At 37.3% G+C, this 18,860-nt stretch overlaps 3 protein-coding genes and 1 long non-coding RNA gene across 5 annotated transcripts in view; 2 read left to right on the top strand and 2 right to left on the bottom strand.

Annotated features, from left to right (window-relative positions):
- Nucleotides 1–18,860, bottom strand: part of LOC103131595 (phospholipase A2 inhibitor and Ly6/PLAUR domain-containing protein-like) — a 42,893-nt gene that overhangs the window by 7,081 nt on the left and 16,952 nt on the right. The window lies entirely within an intron of this gene.
- LOC107834834 (trypsin-like) lies at nt 7,379–9,596 on the top strand. 2 transcript variants are annotated; one of them, XM_016666769.1, is made up of 6 exons: nt 7,379–7,556; nt 7,794–7,986; nt 8,353–8,538; nt 8,858–8,919; nt 9,017–9,141; nt 9,235–9,596. In XM_016666769.1, the coding sequence occupies exons 1-6, from the start codon at nt 7,517–7,519 to the stop codon at nt 9,382–9,384; spliced, it is 756 nt and encodes a 251-aa protein (XP_016522255.1). In that variant the 5' UTR covers nt 7,379–7,516; the 3' UTR covers nt 9,385–9,596. The 2 variants fall into 2 exon arrangements, with proteins under 2 accessions (XP_016522255.1, XP_016522254.1); XM_016666768.1 differs by lacking the exon at nt 7,794–7,986 and adding an exon at nt 8,079–8,271 and having other exon boundaries at nt 7,381–7,556.
- LOC107834836 (uncharacterized) lies at nt 9,448–18,041 on the bottom strand. Its single transcript, XR_001660658.1, has 2 exons — nt 17,957–18,041; nt 9,448–9,546 (listed from the first exon to the last, which is right to left on the bottom strand). It is a non-coding gene; the product is annotated as an uncharacterized LOC107834836 (long non-coding RNA).
- LOC103131593 (anionic trypsin-2-like) lies at nt 16,142–17,829 on the top strand. Its single transcript, XM_007543265.2, has 6 exons — nt 16,142–16,247; nt 16,478–16,664; nt 16,747–16,932; nt 17,249–17,310; nt 17,410–17,537; nt 17,631–17,829. Exons 1-6 carry the CDS (start codon nt 16,208–16,210, stop codon nt 17,778–17,780), a joined length of 753 nt encoding a protein of 250 aa, XP_007543327.1. The 5' UTR covers nt 16,142–16,207; the 3' UTR covers nt 17,781–17,829.

The raw sequence follows: 18,860 nt of genomic DNA, 5'->3' as shown, positions 1-18,860 counted from the left end.
TCTAGACCCCTCAGATCTTCTGGTTCTGGTCTGCTCTGCATCCCCAGAACCAAATGAGGAGGAGCAGCATTCAGTTTCTATGCACCACAAATCTGGAACAAACTTCCAGAAAACTGTAAAACAGCTGAAACACTGGGTGCCTTTAAATCTCAACTTAAAACCCACCTGTTTAGAGTTGCTGATGGCTAAATTAGGGTTAGGAATGTTTATCGAGCTTATTGAAGTTCCAGCTTGACGTCCTCGGCCAGGGCCTGAACGCCAAAGGACTTTAATGTTTATTTGTCATTAAACTTTTTAATCGCTTTCCTTCTCTGTCTGAGTCTCTCCAGATTGAATGTCCCATAGACATCCCTATCACACATCAAGACTAATTCAACAATGACCAAAATAAAACACAGGATATATTAAGGTAAGCTAAATTGTCGTGGTGTGAGCAAAAGGAACCCCCAGAACGCTATGGACCAACGCTCTTGTGGTTGCCTAGAGACGGACATTACACAGCCGCGGTGAGCTGCTATCGACCGTGTCTTTTTAAAACATCCTCAACCCAATTCTCCACCGTCCTTAGAACCAAAACCTCTCATAAAGATACGGATGTGAGAGGGAAGACTCAAATCCCAGGCTGAACATGTTAGTGAAGACGAAAACAGTCAGTTAAAACAAATGTGTCCATCCTGGCGCGGTGTGCAGTGCTGCATGATGTCAGACAGAATGGATCAGGAGAGGAACTGAAGACCCGGTTAGAACCTAAAGAACCAGACATCAGCGTCCTTCGTCCCTCAATCATCTCCTGAGGCTGATATGGTATTTTCAGGTATTTAATTTGCTAAGACTGATTAAGTTAAGCTATGACTGATTTAGTTTCTTATTGTGGTTTTCGTAGACTGTTATGGTTTGATTATTAGATAATCAATTATTTGCTTATTTAATGTATAATCGTATCAGCCAAAATAATACAAAGGTGCCATTTAAAGAACAAATCATATTAAGAGATTAACAGTAAATAAATAAATATGTCCTACTTTAAAAAGATTTGTTAGGGCTTTCTGTTTGTTTATTAAGAAATGTTGACATTAATTTAGTGTTTGGTGGTCACTTAATGTGTCAGACACAGACCTGCTGCCCAGGGGCGGATCTAGATGGGGGCCAACGGGGTACAGAAGAAATTATGCAAAATAAATGTATTTTGTTAATATTCAGAGGTGGATTTTTTTTAACCTTCACAATTTTATTTTAACAATGAATTAAAAATTATAGTGCTGCACTTTTAGCTGCTGTATTGATATTGGATCTTACTTTCCATCTGCTAGATCAGGGCTCTGCAACCTGTATCTCTGGAGACACAAGTGGCTCTTTGACTTACTTGATATATCAAAAGATGAAATATTGCTCTGTTTTTTGTTTCATTCTTTTTTAAGTGTCGCCATGGAAAACATGGACTACCCTGGCCCTTGTGGTAAATTTGATCTAGAACCAGCCTCCAAACCTAACTCCTCACTTGTATAAATATTTTAGTAATACCCTTTAGAATACCAGAATTTTCACATAACTTTTATAAGTGTGGCAGTGTTATTTGCCAATATTTTCCAATATTGATTGGCAAATAACACTGCCATAAATATTGTCTATCGCTGCAGTGGCCATCCCACCCCATGAAAATAGGGTGACACGCCGTGGTGGGCGTCCCTTATTTTGATTTCTGAAAGGTGGCAACCCTATTTTTCTTGGACATCTTTCCAAACATTCACAGCCTGACCGTGCCTTACTGCCACCACCTGGATTGATAATCACAAGCCTCTGCTTCTCTTAAGCTCCAGGTAACAAGATGATTGATCACTGGCATGAACGATGACGTCAGCCATCCAACCCTCCTGTGGGCCGCCTCCACGGCTCCATCTAGTGGTTGATGGGCAAAACAGCGAGCAAAAGGAAAAAACAACCCTCAAAGAAAACCAAAAAAGCCAGATCCTAACAGTTAAAATTTTACCACAGGTTTCTTTTAAATGTGTTTTAAAAAATCAGAAATGTTTTCATTTAGTTGTGTGAATTTCTGTGAGTTTAAATGTTTTGCTATAATTTGCAATTACAACAACTGCAAATGCTCTTCACCACCCAGCACTTATATTGTTCTTTTCCAAAATAAAAGAAACAAACTGTTTTCTGCTTTCAGATGCAAATTCTTGTAGATTGGAAACCATTTTTTTCTTAAAAAAAAAATCAACCCAAAAACAATGATGAGTTGCTCTTTCTTAAAAAAAATCAGTTTTATTTCATAAAGTTTGCAATCAAATTTTCTCTTGAGCAAAATTCGCTGCAAGCTTGTGCACTTAAAAACAGAAATTTACCATTTATTTTTAGTTTACTTTCTAGTTCAAATCTCTCAGTTCACTTGAGATAAAGCAAAACTAATTTACAAGTAACTTTGAATCAAAATACATTAGCTGCTTGTTTTGAGTCAACTCCTTAATATTGATGAAAAAGTTCTAGTTTTATTGGTTGTTTATTTCAGTTATAAGAGGGGAAAATGTTTAGTTATTAGTGAAATAATCTGTCATTGTAAATACTTTTTACAAGTGTCATTAGAACAATGACACGTTAAAGTTTCTCTGTATGCAGATGACAGCACAGATCAGTGTCTGTACTGTGATTGGACAGATCAGTGTCTGTCCTGTGATTGGACAGATTGGTGTCTGTCCTGTGATTGGTGGCTTTCTTTCCAGCAGGAATTTGTGAACAGAGTTTAAAAGCTGCTGCAGGACTGCAGATATTCACACGAAGCTGGATCAGCAATGGCTCTGCTGAAGGTTCTGCTGCTGCTGCTGGGGCTGGGTGAGTCGGAAACACTGGAGACACTGGGGCCACTGGAGACACGTCCACTGGTTCCAGGGAGGCTGCTGCTCTCTGTGACTCTCAAACTTCCCTCTGATTCTGTTTCAGACTGAAACTTGTTTGCATATAAACTGTGATGCTTTTTAATCTTTAACTGTTTATCCTCTTTCTGTTCCTGCAGCCATGTTTGCACCTGATTTCTGAGTAAAGTCCTCCTTTCTCTTCTTCAGGTGTTTCAGTGTTTCTTTGCAGAAGAGAATCATTGGAGGTCAAAACTGTGATAACTTGGAGCGTCTTCATCATATTCGGATGGAGAGCAGCAATGGGTGATGCAAAAATTCTCTGTGGAGGAACTCTGATCCACCCTGGGTGGATCCTGACTGCAGCTCACTGCTGGAAGCCAGGATGTTAGGAAAGAGACATGAAGACAGTTTTATCTGCAGATGATCAGGTTTTCTGTCTTTTCATTATAATCTAATCTTTTCTGCAGGACTAACGTAGCAATGTTAAAAGTTCATCCACGGACGGTTATACATTACAATCAGGTAATCCGACACAATCCTGTGATTTATACTCATCGTCACCACCAGTATGACATCATGTTGCTGAAGCTTCAGACACCAGTATCAGATGTCCCAGTTGCTCGGCTACCAAACTGCAGGCGTCTCATGAATGTTGTTCAGGTTTCCCAAATCCATCAGACATATGGGCATATATTCTATGCTGGAGCACCAAACAAGGATATATGTCGTGTAAGCTTGTTTCTTGAATATCTCTCTGCAGCAATAAGAATTTTCTGTTTTACAACATAAATAAATGTATCAATTTAAATTTTTCTACAGACCGACTATGGTGGAGCAGCAGTGCACAACGGCATGATTTATGGTGTGATTTCTTTTGGTCACCCAGAGTGCGCATGTCAGAGACCACTTATGATCATGGATGTTTGTAAATACCTGGACTGGATAAGATACACAACTGGGATTCAGTAAATCAACCAACCATGAAATAAAATTCTCAAATTTCTTCTTGCATGTAATTTTATAATTGTATCTTCATCAGTTTGATCCACATGTTTGTAGATTTAGATTAAATTGTTTTGTTTTTCTTTCTCACCTGATCTTCACCTCCCTAATGGAGTTTTCTCCTCACCTCAGAAATGAAAAATAAATTAATAAATGCATAAAAAATAAACATTTCCTGGCTGATTGTCTTTACATTCATGGTTCAGTTTCTTCAGTTGATATTTTCCCTGAACTGAGTCTAAAAACATGAGTTTTAAATAACAAGAGGAACACCAGAAGTAATTTATTTATTCAGTTTTTGTCTTTATTTTACATCAGAAATGAACATGCAGCATCTGACCTCTGCAGCTCTGGAGTTTCTATTCCTGATTTAGTTCTAGAGAACTTTAAACTGCAACACGACCAAAGAGCTGTGCACAAAAATAATGAAACAGAAGTCACATAAAGCAACTATTAAATAATAAAACATCACATGTTTAATCACACAAAGGAAACACAAAGTTAAATTATTAAACTCCACACATCTACACATTTATCTGTTCTAAGCATCTGTTCAGTGATTCGATGGGTTCAGAGTCACCTGGTGACATCGTGATGTAAAGCTGTGTATCATCCGCATAGTTATGGTAGCTAATCTTATTTCCTGTTATAACCTGAGCCAGTGGGAGCATATAAAAATTGAAAAGAAGGGGTCCTAGGATTGAACCTTGGGGTACCCCACATACGACCTTTGACCTCTCTGATGAGAAGTTTCCGATTGAAACAAAGAAATCCCTGTTCTTTATGTAAGATTCAAACCAGTTGAGCACTGGACCGGAGAGTCCGACCCAACTCTCCAGTCGATTCAGTAAAATGTCGTGGTCAACAGTGTCGAAAGCTGCACTGAGGTCCAACAGAACCAGCTGTGGTTCTCCCACAGTCTGTGTTTATATGGATGTCATTGAACACTTTTACAAGGGCCTTCTCCGTGCTGTGGTGAGCACGAAAACCAGACTGGAAGGAGTTAAACCGATTCATTATTGTTAGGAAGTTATTTAATTGTTTAAAAACTGCTTTTTCAATAATGTTGCTGATGAATGGGAGGTTGGAGATCGGCCTGTAATTCTGCAGTAGTGATTTGTCCAGATTGTTCTTTTTTATCAGTGGTTTGATAACTGCTGTTTTCAAAGCCTTGGGGAAAACACCTGAAGAGAGTGATGAGTTCACTCTTTGAATCAGATCATTGGCAACGACAGGCAGGACTTTCTTAAAGAAATGTGTAGGTAGGACATCCAGACAGCAGGAACTGGAGTTTTATTGGCTTATAATCTCTTCTTCGGTTTTATAATTGAGTAGTTGAAATTGGGTCATTTTTCCTGCATTTGTTTTGTTTGGGCACAGCATTGGTACTGGCTTTGGAGTGGATGTGCAGATTAATCCTCTGATCTTTTGAATTTTTTATGAAAAGAAACTGCAGAACTTGTTGCAGGTGGCATTAGTTTGAAATTCAGATGGTAACATCATAGGAGGGTTTGTGAGCCTGTCAACAGTAGCAAATAGAGCTTGAGCGTTGTTAACGGTTTTGTTTATGACATCTGCAAAGAAAGTCTCTCTTGCATTTTTTAGTGTTATGTGATATTTACGTAGTCTTTCTTTGTAGATGTCATAATAAACGTGAAGTTTATTGATAACCAGGTCCAGTGTGTGTCCATGAGTGTGTGTTGCTTGTTTGACATACTGTGTTAAACCAGAACTCTCTAATATATTAAGCAGCTTTTTTGCCCCTCGGTCTTGGGGGTTGTCAACATGAATGTTGAAATCACCGACAATTATTAAACAATCATAATCAATGCATATGAGAGACAGAAGCTCATTCAAGTCCGTAAAGAAATTTTCCACATATATTGGAGTTTTGTATAAAGTTATTGTCAAAGTTTGTTTGTGGCCTATTACTTCAATTCCAAGATACTCAAAAGACGTGGAATTATCCAATGAGATTTTACTACAGTTCATGGTATTCTTAAATATTGAAGAAAAATTAAAAAAAAACTTGGTGAAAATATTTTTTACAAATTGTTTTGCAACTTTCCTCATATTCAAATGTTTACATGTATTTGGTCAGTATCTCAGTATCTTTGATTTGATTTGATTTACCATGGGATAAATGCATAACATATCCCCTATATTGTTTCTTGAGAGACAGATCATATTTGCTTTATCTCTAAATAAACTGGACTGGTTCCAAACCATTAGCAGTATTAATAGTTTAATCTTTTGTGACAAACTCCACAAACGTGCCGAGCCCTTTGTATTCAAACATGTTCAGCCTGTAGCTGTGTACGTGTGCGCAGATAAAACAGAGAAAAGACAGAGTCCTTTTGTCCATAACAGAATGTTCCTCCTGATTTTTATAGACATTTCTTGTCTATAAAATTCATAGTTTCTTTTACGAAGCACATTTTAGTTACATCAATCGTTTTGTTTTTCACAATGTGGCATCAGGGCTTTTTTTCTATTATTGTATTGATGTTTGTCCTTAACTTGAACTTTGTTGGCACATTAGCTCCACTTTATACCAAACTAACTTTTTCCACATAACAGATCTTTTATTTTCTTTGATTAGCAGATGAATATATAATCACATCTCTAATTATTTTAAATGTTGTGGCACAGTTTGAGTCTTTTGCTAATAAAATGTGTCACTTTGACACTTAGTGCTGCTGTTCAGCCTCTTGTGTTCATAAATGTATCAAATCACTCAAGAAAAACTGTAAAAGAAAAGAGTCATGGGAGATGAAAGAGGTCTGTGTCTTTAATAAAAAGAATCACATATGTTAAAATTTTGCCATTCTTTTCTTTTAAGTGTGTTTTAAAAATCATAATATTTTTCATTTAATTGGGTGAATTTCTGTGAGTTTTAATTTTTTGTTCTACTTTGCATTTACAACAAATGCAAATGCTCTTCACCACCCAGCACTGTAAAATTGTTCTTTTCAAAATAAAAGAAGCCAACCATTTTGTGTTTCTAAAGTGGATCATTTTCACAGCTCATCAATAAACAAAATGATTTTACTTTCTGGAGAAAAGGCAGATGTGAATTCTTGCTGATTGGAAACCAAACAGTTTTTTCTTTTATAAAAAAATCAACCAATTATTTTTAGTTTATTTTCTAGTACAAATCTCTGAATTCACTTAAGATAAGGTAAAAATAACTTACAAGTAACTGCAGCAAAATAGAGAAGTTGATTGTTTTGAGTCAATTCCTTAATATTGATGAAAAATGTCTTGTTTTATTGGCTGATTATTTACGTTATAATAGGGGGAAATGTTTGGTTATTAGTGAAATAAACTTTTTTCAAGTTTCTTTACAATGATGAGATGTTAAAGTTCCTCTGTATGCAGATGACATTGCAGATCAGTGTCTGTCTTGTGATTGGACAGATCGGTGTCTGTCCTGTGATTGGACAGATCAGTGACTGTCCTGTGATTGGACAGATCGGTGTCTGTCCTGTGATTGGACAGATCAGTGTCTGTCCTTTAATTGGACAGATCAGTGTCTGTCCTTTAATTGGACAGATCAGTGTCTGTCCTGTGATTGGTGGCTTTCTTTCCAGCAGGAAGTTGTGAACAGAGTTTAAAAGCTGCTGCAGGACTGCAGACATTCACAAGAAGCTGGATCAGCAATGGCTCTGCTGAAGATTCTGCTGCTGCTGCTGGGGCTGGGTGAGTCGGAAACTATGGAAACACTGGAGACACTGGAGACACTGGGGACACTGGAGACATGTCCACTGGTTCCAGGGAGGCTGCTGCTCTCTGTGACTCTCTGATTCTGTTTCAGACTGAAACTTCTTTGCATATAAACTGTGATGCTTTTCAATCTTTAGCTGTTTATCCTCTTTCTGTTCCTGCAGCCATGTTTGCACCTGATTTCTGAGTAAAGTCCTCCTTTTTCTTCTTCAGGTGTTTCAGTGAACTCAGGTGTTTCTCGGCAGAAGAGAATCATTGGAGGTCAAAACTGTGATGACAGGGAGCGTCTTTATTATGTTCAGCTGGAGTTCAAGAGAGGTAATAGAAAGTTTGGCTGTGGAGGATCTCTGATCCATTCTCAGTGGATCCTGACTGCAGCTCACTGCTGGAAGTTTTCGCCAGGATGGTAGGAANATCTTTAACTGTTTATCCTCTTTCTGTTCCTGCAGCCATGTTTGCACCTGATTTCTGAGTAAAGTCCTCCTTTCTCTTCTTCAGGTGTTTCAGTGAACTCAGGTGTTTCTCGGCAGAAGAGAATCATTGGAGGTCGAAACTGTGATGACAGGGATCGTCTTTATTATGTTCGGCTGGAGTTCAAGAGAGGTAATAGAAAGTTTGGCTGTGGAGGATCTCTGATCCACTCTCAGTGGATCCTGACTGCAGCTCACTGCTGGAAGTTTTCGCCAGGATGGTAGGAAAGAGACATGAAGACAGTTCACCTGCAGATGATCAGGTTTTCTGTCTGTTCATTATAATCTAATCTTTTCTGCAGGACTAACGTAGTAAAGTTAAGAGTTCATCCATCGGCTGCTGGGGAGCAGAGTCAGGTAATCCGACAAGCTCCTGAGATGTATACTCACGGCGACCAACACCATGGCATCATGTTGCTGAAGCTTCAGACACCAGTAACAGATGTCCCAGTTGCTCGGCTGCCAGACTGCAACAATCGTCTTAAACTGTAAGTCTTTCTCTGATTATAACATGACTTCAGGTTTTCTGTCTCCACTCCTCCAGTCCTGCTGCCTCTGCTTCAGCACACCTGAGTCAGGTAATCAGGCCACCAGCAGAACCAGAACCTGTTTAGCTCAGGTGTGTTGGACCAGAGACACATGTAAAGGACGCAGGACACCATCACTGAGGACTGGAGGTGGACACTCCTGTGTCAGTGGATGAAGTCCTTCATGGATTCATTTTATGTTCTTTCATTGTTCTTCATAGCAATTAATTTTCTACATTGTTATCTTGTATTTTTACATTTTATTCTTCTTGTGTTTTAGAGGCGATACTGTTAGGCTGGCAGGAGAGGGACCAATGAGAACCGCACACATTAAGCAGCAAAGTGAGAGAAATATTGAAGTTATTGCAATAAAATCTTTCTGTTTCTACAGAGAAGGTCAAGTGAAGAACATGGTTATGATTCTCATGTTTCTCTACAGCGATCGGTTCTGCTACTCCATCACATCTTCAGTGTGTCAACATGAAAGTTGTTAAGTTTTCCGGTTATATCCCGATATTTGGCCATGTATTCTATGTTGACGCACCCATAAAGTATGTATGTTATGTAAGTTTGTTTCTTCAATATCTCCCTGCAGTGATTAGAAGTTTTTTCTGTTTTGCAACATAAAGAAATATATTGCTGTGATTTTTTCCACAGGCTGACTATGGTGGAGCAGCGATGTACAACAACATGATTTATGGTGTGATTACTCTTGGTCACCCACACTCCGCATGTCAGAGACCAGCTGCAGTCATTGATGTGTGTGAATACATGGAGTGGATAAAACAAAAAACTGGAATTCAATAAAACACAAACCATGAAATAAAATTCTCAACAAATTTCCTCTAACATGTAATTTTATAATTGTATCTTCATCAGTTTGATCCACGTTTGTAGAATTAGAATAAATTAATTGTTTTGTTTTTTTCTCACCTGATCTTCACCTCCCTAATGGAGTTTTCTCTTCACCTGAGAAATGAAAAATAAATCAATAAATGCATGAAAAAGAAACATTTCCTGGCTGATTGTCTTTATATTCATGGTTCAGTTTGTTCAGTTGATATTGTCCCTGAAATGAGTCTAAAAGCATGAGTTTTAAATCACATGAAGAGGAACACCAGAAGTAATTTATTTATTCAGTTTTTGTCTTTATTTTACATCAGAAATGAACATGAGCATCTAAACTCTGCAGCTCTGGAGTTTCTATTCCTGATTTAGTTCTAGAGAACTTTAAACTCCACGACCAAAGAGTTGTGCACAAAAATAATGAAACAGAAGTCACATAAAGCAACTATTAAATAATAAAATCCTAACAACTTAATAATACATCACGTTTAATGACACAAAGGAAACCCAAAGTTAAATTAAAAACAATTTAAAAGTCAAAATCTTCAATGAAAGAAGTTTTACGAAAATCTTTTAAAAGATGCTAAACAAATTAATGATATCTTCTGTTTGACACAAATGTACCATAAAAATGATAGGAAATATTTTGCAGTTAAATTTTAATCTTAGCACTTTTTATAAGGTCATAAAGTTATAAAAAGAGTTTTCTTAGTGCCTCTTCTTCTATGATGTTTAGACACCAGGTCTCTTAACATCTTCCCCTATGGGGCCCAAAACGAAATGTGGTTTTGGGGCCCTCTAGTCCTGCTAACAATGTGGAGTGGCTGCAATCAGCAGTCTGATCATTAGATTATTCACACACCTGCTATAAACTTATTTCATCTCTGTCAGTGTTGTTTACATTATATACTTGTATAATAGGATACATTTATTGGCCAACTGATTGACCTTATCTGAACTTATCAACCAGTTGATTTCTGAGCGCCGATTTCCATAATTTTGGGGGATTGTGATCTGCTGATACTTACATGTGAAACCCATCTAATCTTATCTTCGTCAGAAAATGTTTAAAAATCAGTCTCTGCCCTTTTCTGCTCTACAGTGAGAGGTTTGACCGACAGACCGGTCCACCAGGTCAGGTCTCCACATTTACAGTTAACAATATTCATCCCACTGTTGACAACTCAGTGACTTTCTTGGTATATTTAAGACAAAAAAAACCCCAAAACAATTAATATCAACCAAAATCAAAATGGGAAGGTCAGGCTTTTTAAAGATCGGTAACCAGGGATCGGCCAGAAAACTGCAACAGGTGCAGCCCTACACACATATTGATGACATTCTTTGATTTAATTCATTTCTCTTAAGTGTTAGTCCATTAGCTAAAAATGTAATTTATACCAGGTGAGTCTTTATCCCCTGAGAATGTGGACCGGTACCGGAACTGGACTGATTCTGTGCCTTCAAATGAGTTTAACAGAAGCTTCACATAACTTAGAAGTTTATGTAAAACATGATTTTACTCAGCAGCAAACAACATATCTACAGCATAGAGCAGTTCATCGATGAAGCAGTTATATAGTCTGATGGAAAACATTTTGCTTGACAATGTCAAACATTGAGAAGTTTTAATTATTGTTATGAAATACGACATTTTGAAGCCAAAATACCTCAGAAATATACAGAGCCAATCATGAGAATCAACTCATTTAAAGTTTAAACTCAGTTTCACACAAACACAAAGACCCGATCATAAATGTTTGGCTGTTGGACTGGACCAATCCTGGTCGCTATCAAGCTAATTTTCTATTAGCAGCTTAACAAATCATTTACATTACATTACCAGGGCACATTAAAACAAACCTTTATCTTGGCTTCTTTATAACCCTTTTTTCATGAGTGTGTTACAATTCAACCATTTCTATAGGGGCCTTTGAATATCTGACATATTTAATGTAATATGATTTCATGTGGCTTATTGTAAAGAATCCTACAACAAGGCTACAGACAGTAAAACAAATAAGAGGTTTTAATACACTCTATGTTTAAGTCACATTCATGCAGCAGCCCACTGCAGGTCAAGGACTAACACAACATGTTCAAGATTATTGTATTACAGCAGTAGGACCAAGTCAGTGTTTTGAAAATCTCAAGTCTTTATCCTTACATCCTGAGTCAAGTCTCAAGTATGAAACTTTGAATTTCAAGTCTTTCAAATTTTTTTAAAAACAATGTTGCAATTATATGTAAAATGTAAATAATTGATTATGTGTTCTTTTTAAAATCTGTATTTTTGTCAAATCTTGATAAAATGGGCAGATGAACACAGAGTTTATAAATCACCATTTTAAAATGAACAATTTCACATCTTGGTATTGATAAAGACATGTTGCATGAATAAAGTTTGTCAGAGTCACTAACCAAGTTGCAGTTCACCCATTTTGCTCTCTGTGCACCACCCAGGTCTGTTCACCAGTTTCACTGTCATTACCTTGAGAAATAACTAGCTTTGGTTAAATATAAAACAGGGTTTAGTGCAGAAAATCATCAAATGTTTCCATGTCACCCAAATGGATCAGATACAGAGCAGATTCACCATCCAGCTGAGCTCCACTCAGCTCATCTTAGTGGAGACACCAAGTGAAGATTGTAGAGCGAGTTCTGCTTTATTTTCTCCTCATTCTGCTTCCTCTCCAATGTGTTTCCTGCCTTCATCAGTTTTTGTTTATGTGTGACTGTCGTCAGTCTTAAATGTTGTGGTTGTGTCAGCCTGTAGTCGTGTACGAGAGCAGATGAAACAGAGAAAAGACAGAGTCCCTTTGTCCATAACAGAGTGTTCCTTATGAATTTATTGTAACATTTCTTGTGTATAAAATCACAAGATTCATAGTTTCTTTTACAAAGGACATATTAGTTACATTAGTCTTTTTGTTTTTCACAATGTAGAATCAGGGCTTTTTAAAAAAAAATTTGAATTAATGTTTGTCCTTAACTTGAACTTTGTTAGCATATTAGCTCCACTTTACACCAAACTAACTTTAAGCCACATAAAACAGATGGTTTTCTATTAGCAGATGAATATATAATCACGTCTCTAATTAGTCAAATCTCAGACTGTTACTCGCCGATTCGTCTTGTTATTCCAGGCCACTGCTCCTCATCCCTTCTCCCTGGTTTCCACTTGGTCTCTTCATGTCTCTGGTTTGGGTTTATTTTTGTTCCTTGCTCTTTGTTTTTTGTAAGTTTGATTTTGAATTAAATCTACAACAGAACTTTTATGTCTCCTGTCTGCTGCAGTTGGAATGCAAGGAAGAATTACATTATTATCAGATGGACCAAAATGTCTTGCTAAGTAGAAATTTTGGTATTTTAAGGACAGATAATTAGAATAATTAATATAAATAACATAATTTAAAAATAACAAAATCAGACAAAAGAAAAAAAAATACAGATCAATTTCTTCCAAAGTAAGACTTTCAAAATACTGTGCGTGTTTCTCTGTGTCTGGCGAAAGTTTGGTTAAATAAAATAATGAATGAAGAGTGGATCCACGCTGGGTATGGCTCAACACATTTCTTCATATGGCCACATGATGGCGCCAAAGACCTCTTATGATAATTTGAGCCAAAGGCTGTTTGTGCTCATAGTGTTTCACTGAGGTCAATTACATCAAATGATGTAATCTTATGTAAACTTAGTTATTTGATTAATATTGTGGATTTGTATAAAACAACGCTGTTTTTCCCCCTGCCATTTTGAAGGACTTCGACTCAGCGGGAATTTTAATGTTTTTGATTGTTTATTTAATGTTACATTACTCTGTGTTTTTGTGTTTAATGATGTGAAGCACTTTGAAATGCTTTCCTGCTGAAATGTGCTGTACAAATAAAATGTGATTGATTGACTGATGGACAGTTGAGTTTTTTCTTATTAGATATCTTTGATTTTTATTAGTTGGGACCCCTATTGCTGTAATATATTTAGCTGAATGGCAATTTATTTGTTATTACATACTGCTAGAAACACTGAGTGTCAAGGCAAAAATAAAGCAGTTCACATCACCAGTTAAAGTGGAAGTCTCATGTCCTCCTTCCTGTATCCTGACCCATCTTGTTTGCTGCTAATACCCAAGAACTTAAACTAAAAAACTTAATTGCTGTTGTATACAAAAAAAGCAATGGCACTTGACTTGATGTAATGTTTTGATTGTTGAGTCTATGTTACATGACTTTGTGTTTTTGTGTTTGATATGATGTAAAGCACTTTGAAATGCCTTGCTGCTGAAATGTCCTAATCAAATAATATTTGGTTTGATTGGATTTGATTTGATTTGATTTGATTTGATTTGATTTACCATGGGATAAATGCATAACATATCCCCTATGTTGTTTCTTGAGAGACAGATCATATTTGCTTTATCTCTAAATAAACTGGACTGGTTCCAAACCATTAGCAATATTAATAGTTTTTAATCTTTTGTGACAAACTCCACAAACGTGCCGAGCCCTTTGTATTCAAACATGTTCAGCCTGTAGCTGTGTACGTGTGCATAGATAAAACAGAGAAAAGACAGAGTCCTTTTGTCCATAACAGAATGTTCCTTTTGAATTTCTTGTATTTCTTGTGTATAAAATCACAAGTTTCATAGTTTCTTTTACGAAGCACATTTTAGTTACATCAATTGTTTTGTTTGTCACAATGTGGCATCAGGGCTTTTTTTCGATTATTGTATTGATGTTTGTCCTTAACTTGAACTTTGTTAGTGTAACCCGGGGTAGGAAAAAAACTGCCCTCAGTCCCGCCTTGCTGCCCCATTGGTTAGAGTGACAGTCAGTCACACAGTGCATTCAACCAATTGACACACCTGAGGTAATTATTTAGGCTTGCTCCAGCTTTCCCCAGTCAGGTGTGAGGGGGAGAGCTGGAGACAAAGGAGCTGCAGGTTGGTGTTTTCAGTCAGTTCATCCCTTTGCTTGTTATGCACTTTTTAACCTTTTAATATAAAAATCATGTAGATCTGAGAATCCGGTGAGTTTGGAGACATGAAGCTGTCATGCACCCAACTATTGATAGAATTGGTGAGTAGTGAACACAATGTTGTTTTGTTTGTTTTAGCATGTTGGTGGTAGCCAATGCTAATTGTGATCATTAACTGTTGTATGATCTAACTTCTTAAGTTCTACATGTTTAAGATAATGAGATGAATGTTTATCTTTATTTGGTCTGAAAGATTAGATTTATTGCATTTATTTCTGTATGTAACTGAAAAAAGTCTAGTTAACTAGCAGGCTGAAAATTTACTGGTCCTGTTTATTTTAATACAGGCCAGGTGACCCCTTTTTAGGATTAAAGGATTGGCAAGCTTCTGAAAACTGGCTGGGGCCAGGAGAACCTAAGAATCACTCCATACTGGTCTGGTAGGAGGTTGACGGTCTGTATCATTTCCCCCTCCATCTCACCATTCAGGCACACAATCCATTACTCATCTCTTCATCCGAACAACTTGTGCTGGGACATTGTCATCTTAAATATCTGGATAATCCAACCATGGACTTCTGAATGTGTGTCGGTCAGACATTGTGCTGACCAGCAGGGAAGTTTAGGACCAGTTGTGCACAAATGTATGAAGGATCTGCCGCAGTACTGTGTGTATTTATTTTGGGTTTTATGTATGTTTGTCTTGTATTGTTCACTTTAATCTTCTCTTCAAGATACATGGTATTGAAAGCAGTTCTTTTGCATTGTTTTTATTGATTACTGACAACTGCTCCAGTAGACGAATATAGTCTTATTTATTCCATCTAGTCCTTCTGTACTTCAATAGTGCTACATTAGCTCCACTTTATACCAAACTAACTTTTTCCACATAACAGATCTTTTATTTTCTTTGATTAGCAGATGAATATATAATCACGTCTCTATTTTAAATGTGGCACAGTTTGAGCCTTTTGCTAATAAAATGTCACTTTGACACTTAGTGCTGCCGTTCAGCCTCTTGTGTTCATAAATGTATCAAATCACTGAAAACTCATGGGAGATGAAAGAGGTCTGTGTCTTTAATAAAAAGAATCACATATGTTAAAATTTTACCATTCTTTTCTTTTAAATGTGTTTTAAAAATCAGAATATTTTTCATTTAATTGGGTGAATTTCTGAGTTTTAATTTTTATTTGCATTTACAACAAATGCAAATGCTCTTCACCACCCAGCACTGTAAAATTGTTCTTTTCAAAATAAAAGCCAACCATTTTGTGTTTCTAAAGTTGATCATTTTCACAGCTCATCAATAAACAAAATGATTTTACTTTCTGGAGAAAAGGCAGATGTGAATTCTTGTCGATTGGAAACCAGGTTTTTCTTTTATAAAAAACAATTATTTTTAGTTTATTTTCTAGTTCAAATTTATCAGTTCACTTAAGGTAAAAATAACTTGCAAGTAACTTTGCAGCAAAATAGAGAAGTTGATTGTTTTGAGTCAATTCCTTAATATTGATGAAAAATGTCTTGTTTCATTGGCTGATTATTTAAGTTGTAATAGGGGGAAATGTTTGGTTATTAATGAAATCCGTCAATGGAACAAGAACTTTTTTTCAAAGTTTCTTTACAACGATGAGACGTTAAAGTTCCTCTGTATGCTGATGACGGTGCAGATCGCTGTCTGTCCTGTGATTGGACAGATCGCTGTCTGTCCTGTGATTGGTGGCTTTCTTTCCAGCAGGAAGTTGTGAACAGAGTTTAAAAGCTGCTGCAGGACTGCAGACATTCACACGAAGCTGGATCAGTAATGGCTCTGCTGAAGGTTCTGCTGCTGCTGCTGGTGCTGGGTGAGTCTGAAACACTGGAGACACTGGGGACACTGGAGACGCGTCCACTGGTTCCAGGGAGGCTGCTGCTCTCTGTGACTCTCAAACTTCCCTCTGATTCTGTTTCAGACTGAAACTTCTTTGCATATAAACTGTGATGCTTTTTAATCTTTAACTGTTTATCCTCTTTCTGTTCCTGCAGCCATGTTTGCACCTGATTTCTGAGTAAAGTCCTCCTTTCTCTTCTTCAGGTGTTTCAGTGAACTCAGGTGTTTCTCGGCAGAAGAGAATCATTGGAGGTCGAAACTGTGATGACACAGAGCGTCTTTATCATGTTCGGCTGGAGAGCAGCAAGGATGAAGCAAAAATCCTCTGTGGAGGATCTCTGATCCACCCTGAGTGGATCCTGACTGCAGCTCACTGCTGGATCCGAGGATGGTAGGAAAGAGACATGAAGACAGTTTTATCTGCAGATGATCAGGTTTTCTGTATGTTCATTATAATTTAACCTTTTCTGCAGGAGTAAAGTAGCAACGTTAAAAGTTCATCCATGGACTGCTTGGCAGCAGATTCAGGTAATCCAAGACAAACCTGTGACTTATACTCACGGCGGCCTCCAGCATGACATCATGTTGCTGAAGCTTCAGACACCAGTAACGGATGTCCCAGTTGCTCAGCTACCAGACTGCCTATATCGTCTTAAAGAGTAAGTCTTTCTCTGATCGTAACATGACTCCAGGTTTTCTGTCTCCACTCCTCCAGTCCTGCTGCCTCTGCTTCAGCACACCTGAGTCAGGTAATCAGGCCACCAGCAGAACCAGAACCTGTTTAGCTCAGGTGTGTTGGACCAGAGACGCATGTAAAGGATGCAGGACACCGTCACTGAGGACTGGAGGTGGACACTCCTGTGTCGGTCGATGAAGTCCTTCATGGATTCATTTTATGTTCTTTCATTGTTCTTCATAATTAATTTTTTACATTGTTATCTTGTATTTTTACATTTTATTCTTATTGTGTTTTAGAGGCGATGTTGTTCAGCTGGCAGGAGAGGGAACAACGACAACCGGCCCCGATAATGAGCGATGTGAGAGAAATATTGAAGTTATGAGAATAAAATCTTTTTCTGTTACTACAGAGAAGGTCAAGTGAAGAACATGTTTATGATTCTCATGTTTCTCTACAGTATCCCCCGGTGCTCCTATTCCAATACATCTTCAGTGTGTCGACATGAATGTTGTTGAGGTTTCCCAAATCCATCCGACATATGGGCATATATTCTATGCTGGAGCACCAAACAAGGATATATGCTATGTAAGTTTGTTTCTTCAATAACTCTCTGCAGCGATTAGAAGACTTTTCTGTTTTACAACATAAATACATATATTGATTTAAATTTTCCTACAGGGCGACGCTGGTGGAGCAGCTATGCACAACGGCAAGATTTATGGTGTGATTTCTTTTGGTCACTCAGATTTCGCATGTCAGAGACCACCTATGATCATGGATGTGTGTAGATACCTGGACTGGATAAGATACAGAACTGGGATTCAATAAAACATAAACTACCATGAAATAAAATGTTCTCATCAAATTTCCTCTTGCATATAATTTTTTAATTGTATCTTCATCAGTTTGATCCACATGTTTGTAGAATTAGAATAAATAAATTGGGTTTTTTTTGTTTTCTTTCTCACCTGATCTTCACCTCCCTAATCAAGTTTTCTCTTCACCTGAGAAATGAAAAATAAATCAATAAATGCATGAAAAAGAAACATTTCCTGGCTGATTGTCATTACATTCATGGATCAGTTTCTTCAGTTGATATTTTCCCTGAAATGAGTCTAAAAACATGAGTTTTAAATCACATGAAGAGAAACACCAGAAGTAATTTATTTATTCAGTTTTGTGTTAGAGATTTTTTGTGTTATTTTATTCATATTCAGTCTAATGCTAATCAATAAACATTTAGTCTGTTAATCGGTAATGACGTACTGTGCTAAAACTTTTTTGATTGCTGTGTAGAATCTGAAAACTGATTGTTCCCTCCAGATTCCACTCAAGGGAAAGAGCTTGGTGACCTGTGTATTAGATAGAGCTTGCCATCTGTTTTATTGTTTATCTTTTCTGACTTTTGTTTTCTCCCAAAAAAAAGGCCTGCTCTAGCAGAGAGAGGGCAGAACGCTCTGTGAACGACTCGGAGGAGCAATTTGCGAGTCTTCTCCTTTTGCAAATGCTTAGCCATAAAATTCATATACGTTGTCTGTGGTTCTTTAATGAAGGTTCGAGAAAAATACCTGTCATTTCGTCTTTATTTTACATCAGAAATGAACATGAAGCATCTAAACTTTACAGCTCTGGAGTTACTATTCCTGATTTAGTTCTTGAGAACTTTAACCAGCATAATTGTTTCCATTTTTGTTAGATTCACTTTTATTTAAAGATTTATTTTAAAATAAAATCCTCTTTTCCTTAATTTCTTTAACACAAAAATAAACCAAGCACTGTCAATTACCGCATGGTTTTAGGGTCACATGACCAGCTGTACGTCAGCCAGCCATGTTGCTTACATGGCTGCTACTCACCAGCCTAGGAGATGCTGTCTAACGCTGCTGCAGGTAGTAGTGATGGGCAAAT

The sequence above is a fragment of the Poecilia formosa genome, unplaced genomic scaffold (genome assembly GCF_000485575.1).
Source record: "Poecilia formosa unplaced genomic scaffold, Poecilia_formosa-5.1.2 Scaffold791, whole genome shotgun sequence".
NCBI classification, from domain to species: Eukaryota; Metazoa; Chordata; class Actinopteri; order Cyprinodontiformes; family Poeciliidae; genus Poecilia; species Poecilia formosa.
Note: the sequence above shows the minus strand (reverse complement) of the source record. Positions and strands in the feature narration are given on the sequence as shown.

Bases quoted from the DNA above. Each gene is read 5' to 3' on its own strand.
- LOC107834834 (XM_016666769.1), top strand. From the start codon at position 7,517: ATGGCTCTGCTGAAGATTCTGCTGCTGCTGCTGGGGCTGG. The intron at 7,557-7,793 runs GTGAGTCGGAAA...TTTCTTCTTCAG, and splicing joins GCTGCTGCTGCTGGGGCTGG to GTGTTTCAGTGAACTCAGGT. The intron at 8,539-8,857 runs GTAAGTCTTTCT...CTTGTGTTTTAG, and splicing joins TGCAACAATCGTCTTAAACT to AGGCGATACTGTTAGGCTGG.
- LOC103131593 (XM_007543265.2), top strand. From the start codon at position 16,208: ATGGCTCTGCTGAAGGTTCTGCTGCTGCTGCTGGTGCTGG. The intron at 16,665-16,746 runs GTAGGAAAGAGA...CCTTTTCTGCAG, and splicing joins CACTGCTGGATCCGAGGATG to GAGTAAAGTAGCAACGTTAA. The intron at 17,311-17,409 runs GTGAGAGAAATA...GTTTCTCTACAG, and splicing joins CGGCCCCGATAATGAGCGAT to TATCCCCCGGTGCTCCTATT.